The sequence below is a fragment of the Drosophila grimshawi genome, unplaced genomic scaffold (assembly GCF_018153295.1).
Source record: "Drosophila grimshawi isolate 15287-2541.00 unplaced genomic scaffold, ASM1815329v1 contig_848, whole genome shotgun sequence".
Classification (NCBI taxonomy): Eukaryota; Metazoa; Arthropoda; class Insecta; order Diptera; family Drosophilidae; genus Drosophila; species Drosophila grimshawi.
The window spans coordinates 1,512,056-1,521,243 of record NW_025063692.1 but is presented as its reverse complement, the minus strand read 5'-3'; the positions used below and the strand labels follow the sequence as shown (position 1 = coordinate 1,521,243).

The 9,188-nt window shown below is 42.0% G+C and overlaps 1 protein-coding gene across 3 annotated transcripts; it reads left to right on the top strand.

Annotated features, from left to right (window-relative positions):
• The first annotated feature begins 5,880 nt into the window (after window positions 1-5,880).
• On the top strand, window positions 5,881-8,736 carry LOC6569409 (ubiquitin-conjugating enzyme E2 N). 3 transcript variants are annotated; one of them, XM_032741448.2, is made up of 3 exons: window positions 5,881-6,061; window positions 6,177-6,260; window positions 7,673-8,736. In XM_032741448.2, the coding sequence occupies exon 3, from the start codon at window positions 7,804-7,806 to the stop codon at window positions 8,257-8,259; it is 456 nt and encodes a 151-aa protein (XP_032597339.1). In that variant the 5' UTR covers window positions 5,881-6,061; window positions 6,177-6,260; window positions 7,673-7,803; the 3' UTR covers window positions 8,260-8,736. The 3 variants fall into 3 exon arrangements, 2 of the variants coding, with proteins under 2 accessions (XP_032597339.1, XP_032597340.1); XR_004365476.2 differs by lacking the exon at window positions 7,673-8,736 and adding an exon at window positions 7,302-7,317 and having other exon boundaries at window positions 5,894-6,061; window positions 6,177-6,316; XM_032741449.2 differs by lacking the exon at window positions 6,177-6,260 and having other exon boundaries at window positions 5,897-6,061.
• Window positions 8,737-9,188: the final 452 nt, after the last annotated feature.

Here is a 9,188-nt window from a genome sequence, read left to right as displayed (position 1 = left end):
GTGTGTGTGGGGAAGGGGGGTGGGGGTAAGGACTGCCGCTGCTGAGTTGTGCTGACAAACGATATAATTAATCACCGGCGTGGTTATTGTTGTTGTTGCTTTTTACGCGGCGATCAGCTCGTCAGCAGTTTGACAAGCACAGCGTGAGCGCATACAATTTGTGCATTATTCTCGCGCACAGCCACAGTTGCGGGGCGACTGACTTTGAGGGTAAATCGATCGCACAGTTCTAGCACCACTGACTGGCAAATACACAGTGCCCCTCAGCCCTGCGTACTACTGTTTTTATAAGCAAATTTTAAGGCAGCTCAAACGAATTGGAATTATGCTTGCCAAATTGTTAAATAAAATAAATATTTGGAATATTTTGAATTGTATTTCTCACAGCGGAATATTTCAACTTCAATTGCACAGCGCTTCGCAAAATATATGCATGATCAGCGCACTGGTTGCACAAGCACTGCTACAGTTTGACAGCACTCACGCTGACAGTTGCAGCTGCACTGCACTGCAAGCGGATCGTTTGCTGCAACAAGAATAGCAGCAACAACAACAACAACACTGCCACAAGTACACTTGAAAGCACTCCCCCCCCCCCTTCCCCTTACCCTTCCCCATCCCACGCTTCAGCACTCGTTTTGGCCACAATCCTTTTACACATTATTTTCACTTGTTTTTCTTTTTGTTTTTGTTTTTAATTGCGTTTTTGCATTTGTTTTCATCGTGGTTTTTGTTTTTACTTGCGAATTCGTTGTTTGCTCAATAAAATCGAAATGCAAGGAACCCCCAACCCCCAACCCCCCACACACTGCATACCACTCAACCGCAAGCACACACACACACACACACACACACAGACAGGCCTGTTTGGAGTCTTCCTTTTTTGGGTGGCACATGTAGCAACAACCCCTTCAGTTTGGGTACCAACGCACCCCTCTCAGTCAACACCCCTCACCCCCTTTGCGACAGCACGCAGTCGCCACACACACACACACACACACACACACACACACAGACAGCAACGCAGCACGCAACACTCAAAATAAACTCCAGACATTGACTCCAAAAAAAAAGCACACAAAAAAACACAAAAAACAAAAAACAGGAGCGGGTTGTGGGGGTTGTGGGGGTTGTGGGGGGGGGTGGTTGGCTGCTGAATGGACTCTGTGCCTACGATGTGTGCAAGGCCCAGCGGCCGACAGACGCCCACACACACACAGACACACACACAGACACACAGACACAGAGAGACAGACAGACGACGCCGACGTCGATGCCAGCGTTGGCAAAGTTTTCGTCCTTTTTGGCTTTGGCTTTGGAGTTGATTTTGTTGGTGTTGGTGTTGTTGTTGTTGTTGTTGTTGTATTTTGTATTTTTTGCGTTCCTTTTTGTTGGCCTGCGTTGCCAAGGGTTTCCTTTGTTCGGCAACCCCAAAGCAGCCCCTCCGCACCCCCCCTCCACCGCCCTCTTGCCAGCTGCGTGGCACGACAAGTCTGTTGCACTCACGACCCCACAAAATGACGACGACGGCGACGGCGACGGCGGCGACGACAACATCGCCTAATGACTAACGGACACTTTTTTTCTCCCTACTTCTGAGCTACGTTTTATGCCATTTCGTTGTTGTTGTTGTTGTTCTTTGTGCGCTGCGTGCCAACTTTACACACACACACACATATATATATATATATAGGCAACCCCACCCCGCCCCCCTCCTTAGTCGCCCTCACAAAGTCCTTTGGTTGAAAAACATTTTTTGTGTTTTTGCATTTTTTGTTTTGCTCGTTTTGTTCGTTGCGTTTTTCGGCGTTGGCAGCCGCTGCCGCTGCCGCCGCCGCTGTCAGCGTCGCAGTCGCAGTCGCAGTCAAAGCTGTCAGCGTCTCGGCGCTTTTTAACTCCGTCGCTCAGTGCAACTGTGCAATGAACAAGAATAGAGAGAGCGAACAAGAGCGAGAGAGTGAGTGAGAGAGCGCTAGTGGCAGTGGCAGTGGCAGTGAGTGAGCGCCTTTAGCAACATGTTGCCAGCAACATGTGTGTTGCATTTATTTTAATTAGATGCGTGTAGCAATTCTTTTGTTGGCCAGTGAAAGCAGCAAGAGAGTGGATGCAGAGGGGGTGGGGTGTGTGTGGGGGGTGTGGGGGGTGTGTGGGCTGATAGGTTATCTTTTGTATAGACTAAAAGAGCGAGAAAGAGAGAGAGCGAGAGAGAGAGAGAGAGAGATGAATAGAGAGCCTGGCAAATGTTAATGAACTGATGCCAAACAGCAAACGAAATGCTTCCACTTGACAGGGGTGGAGGGTGGTGGGGTGTTTTTTTTGGGGGTAAGGGTTACGTGTAGGTGTTGTGATTTGGACAACAATTCTGCAAGCAACAAAGAAAAACAGCAACAAAAATAATAAAGTTTTGTGGCGAAAAAGCGAAAGCAGGCACTAAGAAATAAGCGGGGGAAAAACATCTTCAGCGCACACACTAAAAAACAAACAAACAAACAGACAAACAGACAAAGAAACAAACACACATTTGTCTCAAGGCTGCAGCTGCCCCCAATTGCGGCTAAAGTAACTGAAATGGGACAAAGCCCGAGTCCAAGCTAAAAAAACGAAAAGCAAAAACGCCAATAAAAAATATCCAAATTTAAATTTAATTTAAATTTGAATATATATATATATATATTTATATATATATATATATATATATATTTATATAAAACACTATTCTAGAGTTCAAAGCATAGTCAAAAATCGGTTAAGTTTTTGGTATTTGTTGTGGAATGATTTGACCTCTTCAAAAGCTGGCAGAACTTAACTCTCGATCGAAGTAGGCAAATACAAAAATACAATGAATATATTTATTTAGTTGACTGTGGCCAGCAACACCCGCTAACAATATTTAATACATATTATTAACCATTTCGATGATTTCTATGTTAGAATCCACAATAAAAAAAATACCTACGCCGAAGGAACTTATTTAGTTCTTTATAGTTATATATATAAGTAAGTAAATAAGCACAATATTAATAATAATAAGAAAAAGAATAATAATAATAATAATAATAATAATACTAGTTCTTATTGCACTCTGCTCAGTATTATAGAAATCATAGGGCACATTTGAAATGCGCATAAAAAAAGGTCATTTTACAATTTGCACAGTTTTTCGACCACTTAAAATCAACCTCAGTTTAACAACAACAACAACAACAACAACAACGACTCACCCTCATACATAGATAAGCAGGCAAAAAGAAGAAGAGGAAGAAGAAGAACCGCAACAACAACAGCAACAAAAACAACACGTAAATAGCAATGTAAACTGCGCCATATTGAAAACTGTCAGCCATTAAAATTTATAGAAATGTGCGAACGCTGCTACGTCAACAGCGACGCTGGCAGCAGCGCAATGTGCGCCTAAAATGCGTGCAGCAGCAGCAGCAGCAGCAGCAGCAGCAGTAGCAGTCGCAGCACCACCAATAACAACAGCAGCAGCAGCAAAATCGACAACAACAACACTGCAATCAGCTGTGCTCTTTGGTTAGTCGTAGTAAAAAGTAGTAAAAGCAGCTGCATACAATAAAATAAAAAAAAACACACACACACACACATACATACACACATACACAAAGCAACTCAAGAGCAAATAAAGGTCGCCCAACAGCTGCGTAGCAGCGCCGCTTGCAGTTGCAGCGTAAGCCGAGCAGCGACGTCAGCAGCAGAGCCAAACTGAGCGCAAGCCAATATGTAATGTGCTGCACTCGCTCTCTTTCTCTTTCTCTCTCTCTCCCTCTCGCTCACTCGTTCGCTTGCATACGTTGCTCTCACTCATTGCATTGAATGAGAGGGGGAGAAGGGGAATGAGAGAAGCAATGCGAGTGCAAAAGTCGTCGGTTGTTTGTAGGGGAGGGTAGGGGAGGGGAATGGAGTGGAGTGTGGAGTGGGTTGGGTTTTTGTGCTGGCTAACTAGTCGCCGTTGCCCAGCCTAAAAGCAGATGCCATGTGTGTGTGTGTGCATGTGTGAGAGCGCTGCACATGGGTGTGTGTGTGTGTGTGCGTGTGTGTGCTTAACTGCACATGGCTGCTGCTGCTGTGTTGTAGTTGTAGCTGTTGTTGTTTTTATTGCTTTACTTGCGAGGCTCGGTTTTTCGTATGTGCGACTGCTTGTGCGTCCATTGGGCATTGCACATGTGAGAGAATGAGCGTGTGTGTGTGTGTGTGCGTGTGAGTGTGTGCGTGACAGAGCGGGCAAAGCCAAGCCTCTCCTCTACGGCCCAATGGCCTGTGCGGGGGGCGTTGAAACGCATAAATGTTGATTACACACAAATTCCACTGTTTTTTTTATATATATTTTTTTTTTCGTTTTTCTGTTTTTCTCTCCTTTCTTTCTCAGTTTGGGTTGGGGGCGGGGGCATGTGTTAAGTGCGCGCCTATCGCATGGTCAGCTGTGTTGTAGTTGTTGCTGTTGTTGTTGTCATTTGTTGTTGTTGTTGTATTGGTTCAATTGCAAATGACCAAACAGAGGGGCGCAGTGTAAATATGTCTGTGCAGCTGAGAGCTGTGCGTGTGTGTATATATATGTGTGTGTGTGTGTGTGTGTGTTTCGTATGCATGTAATGTACACACACACACACACACACACACTTGCAATGTATGGATTTCCTTCTTTAATTGTTGCTGCTGCTGTGCGAAATTTGAAAAAATCACCACGCGAGAATTGAATTCTGCTTCTGCTTCTCCTTCTTCTTCTTGTTTAGTGCAAAGTAAATAGGAAAGAAGAAGAAGAGTTTTCTTAATCTTCATTTGCATTAAATTTTAGTCGATAGTTTGATTAATTATTGCATTTTATTCATTTTTTTATCTTGTGCCAGTCGAGATGATTAAATAGCTGGCTGTAAAAATTGATGTTGCTAGAAAAGGGCATGCAAGTTGCTATTAACTGATATTTACTTACTTATTTATTAACAAAAAAAAAAAAACAGTTTGTTATTTATCTTAATTTGTTGTATTTATTAAATTGTCAAATTTCATGCATTCTTATCTAATTGTTATAAAACTTAACGAAGCTTGATAAAAATGTAGCTTAACTGAAGTCTTCAGTTTCTACAATGTCATTCCCTGTGTAAGCTTACCCATTCTTTCAGTATATAGTGATCCGATTCGGATATAAGCGCAAAGAGAGAAACATATATTTGAAGTTTCATCAAAGTAGCCTTGCAGCAGACAGATGGACAGTTTATATAAACTATATAAACTATATAAGCTACAGTTATATTAGTTGCATAATTCAATGATTCGTTTCGTTTATTTATTTTTTATTAATCTCGCTTTTTCTATTACCAATATGAATAGATTTATAATGCTAGTTATATTTTCGTATAATTTTTGCACTCAAATCCATTTATGTAAATAGAAACGATTAAAAAAATAAAAACAATAATAATAATCCATTACATATTAATGAAAAATAATACATATTTTTCTACTGATTGGATGCATGCGATTACCAATTCAACGTGCAGCAATTGATTCTGATTAGTATTTGCATGCAGCGCAATAAAAGCTGCTGGCTGCTAAACACACGCCTGTAGCATGTCGGAAAGCTGATTGCTACGACGCCAGCGCACATTTGACAGCCGACAGAGAGCAGTGTTGCCAGCACATGGCCAGCATTTATATGTTAAAAAAAATTCGCGTAGCCATTAGCTGTGCGAAAATTAAACAATTACAATTAACGATTATTAATTGAGTTGAGAAAATTATTATTTGTGTTGTAACTTCAATAAATATTTGGTAAGTGACAATGAAACTTTCAATGTTTCAGTAGTGCGGCATCTGGTAACCCTGCGCCGCTGACAGAGCGGCTCACACGCACGCAACACATGCAAGCGCCCAGCACATGAATGCGTCAACACAAGCAAAGCGCATATAAAAACTTTTTTTTCGACGTTCATAATTTTGTGCGGAGCTGGGGAGCTGGAGCTGCAAAAAACAGCACAATTCTGTGGAGAAATTTCGATGAAAATTTCTCAAATTTGAGTGTCGAATTGTTGTGCATTTGTGAAACGTGAGCAATTTTGTTTTGTTATTGTGTGCTTCATTATTATTTTTGTGCCCGGTGGGTGTCTTTTACATAGGTTTCTTTTTTTTTTGTTGTTTTATGTTTGCTTCCTCCCGTTCAGTGCAAGAACAAGAACAACAGAAGAAGAACAAGAAAAACAACAACAAGAAGAAGCAGTTGAATAGCGCTAAACGCATCGACTAAAGTACGTGTGTGTGTGCGCTTGTGTGCGTATGCGTGTGTGTGTGTGCGTGTGTACAGGTAAGTTATAATAGCTGCACTTGGATTATAAATATCGACAAATTTGGTAAAGAAAAAAAAGTAGCGCACACAGAAAGTTTCGTACGCCTCTTGCGGCTTTCTTTGTCTTTCTTGCGCGTTCGGCTTGTGGCTGGTGTTTGTGTTAGTGTCCAGTGTGTGTATATGTGTGTGTGTGTGTGCGTGTGAAAATTTGGCAGTTTATTTTGTGTAAAGCAGCGCTCGGCTGATTAAATATTTGTTTCACTTTTGTTGGCTTCATTTTGCTATTGATTTTTCTCTACAACGTGCGTGACAAATATTCTGTCTCTGTCCTCCACCCATCGTTGCACCTCCTCAAACAACATGTGTATCCCCCCCCCCCCCCCGCTCATTCGTCGTGTATGTGTGTGTGTGTGTGTGTGTGTGTAAGCGTGTCGCCGCAGCGCGCTTAAGAAATCAATAAATTTTTAAATAAATAAATGTATGTAATGACAAGCAATGCAGAAATAGTTGCTGCTTTCTTCCCCCCCCCCCCACATTTCAAACTGCTAATTACATATGTATGTGTGCATTTCAGTTCTTTTTAGTGCTGACATTTCAACTGTGCTCCTGTTATTGTTATTGCCTTATAACAGTGCCGGTCGTCAGAATAGTGACACACACACACACACATGCACAAGCATGCTGGCCGGCAAATACGGTTATGTAGCAACTAGAGTTTAACACGCTACGCGCTTTCTTCGTGAGTCGCTCGTGGGGGGGGGGGGGGAAGGGTTAATTTACAGATAAACACGAAAAATTATAATAAATTTTAGAAAATATTTATTTTTTAATTGTTGGGTAATCACAGTTAAGTCTTGCATCATTCAATCAATGAAAGATGAGCAGACTGAGAACAGGGTATCTAGCAGTTGGTTGTACACTATGATTTGCCGTTAACTATCGATATCTTTCAAAACATGTTTAATTGAATAATTCAATTTAGACGTTTATTTGTTTGCTACAGAGTATCTGCCAGTCGCGCAGTTGACACCACTTGTGACTTGTTGCTTGTTGCTGCCGCATGCAAATATGCAAGTAGCTGCTTAATTGTCCTCTACACTCAAGAACACACACACCACACACACACACACCACACACACACAGCGACAACTTGTGAAATCGCATTTGTATCTTGTGGCTGCTGCAATAAAATGCAGCAAGCGCAAAACTTTTTACAATTTGTTGAAAGCGAAAGTCGACGGAGGCAACGGGAGCGTGCACCTGCCACGCCAACACTCACCCACACACACACACACACACGCACACGTCCTTGAATCTGCAACAACAACAACAACAACAACTTTGTTTAACTCTCGATTTTCACGCTTCTTTCAGAACACAACATCAACAAACAACAAGAAGCAGCAGCAGCAGCAGGAGCAGCAGCAGCAGCAACAGCTGAAGCTAGAAGAGGAAGAAGAAGCAGAAGTAGCTAAGCAGAGGAAGCAGTTGCAGCAACTGGAATCATGTCGAATCTGCCACGGCGCATCATTAAGGAGACGCAGCGCCTGATGCAGGAACCAGTGCCCGGCATCAATGCGATACCCGATGAGAATAATGCACGATATTTTCATGTGATTGTCACCGGTCCGAACGATTCGCCGTTTGAGGGTGGCATCTTTAAGCTGGAGCTGTTTCTGCCCGAGGACTATCCGATGTCGGCGCCAAAGGTGCGCTTCATCACCAAGATCTATCATCCGAATATCGATAGACTCGGCCGCATCTGTCTCGATGTGCTGAAGGACAAGTGGAGTCCCGCACTGCAGATACGCACCATTCTGCTCTCGATCCAGGCCCTGCTCAGCGCACCAAATCCCGACGATCCGCTCGCCAACGACGTGGCCGAGCTATGGAAGATCAACGAGGCGGAGGCCATACGCAACGCTCGCGAATGGACTCAAAAGTATGCCGTCGAGGACTGAATCATCTAGGAGACTTTTACTGTTCTACTCTTTTTTTTTCGTGTGGCATGGCGCGGGCGGGCTTGGGGGCAAACTAAAATAGCAACAACAACAAAACGAAACGATAATAAACAACAACAACAACAAGATTCTTATATATATGTGTATATATATATATACAAACACACACACACACACACACACATACATACATATATATATATTGATATTTTTTTGTATGGCTTGGGTGGGTTTCTCAATTGACTTGAGGATAAGGTCAGGATAACGATGATGATGATGATGCTGCTGCAGTTGACTACGATATAATAATAATAATCATGTTATGAGAAATGTATGCTTTGCAAAGCAACAGCAACAACAACAACACACAACAACAACACACACAACACACTCAATAACTGATGCAACATTCTTCATATTTCAGGGGGGGCAAAGAAAGCGAGAAAAACGCAATAAAGATGAAAACTTAAACTTGAACTTTAACTATTGATATTTGATTCAGCTTACATATATATATATATATATATATGAGTATTGGAGTAAGGAGGACAACCAGAACGAGCAGTTGTCGTTAACAAATTGTTCATAATTAAAGCACTTTGCCTTGTTGCTTTCTCATTGCAATCTTAAACAGAGTCGCGTTCTAATAACGCAACGTGCAACGTTTTTTTTTCTTCTTGCAACTTGGTAATTTACACACGAAATCGAATATGAATAAAAAGTGCATCAAACAAATTTGAATTGTTTCCGGCTTCTTTTAACTCTTCAGGTTTCAGGTTGTATTGTTTTCCCTGGGTTTTCGCAGCTGGAAAATCACGAGTCAATTTTTATTTTTATATTTTTTATAGATCAACCGAGTCTGAGAAAAACTAGGAATCGTTTTGGAATTGGAAGTTAAACAACATTTTCAAGTTTCAAATTCATATTGA

What these genes read in the sequence shown, in the direction of transcription:
- LOC6569409 (XM_032741448.2), top strand. Translation starts at nt 7,804, where the DNA reads ATGTCGAATCTGCCACGGCGCATCATTAAGGAGACGCAGCGCCTGATG.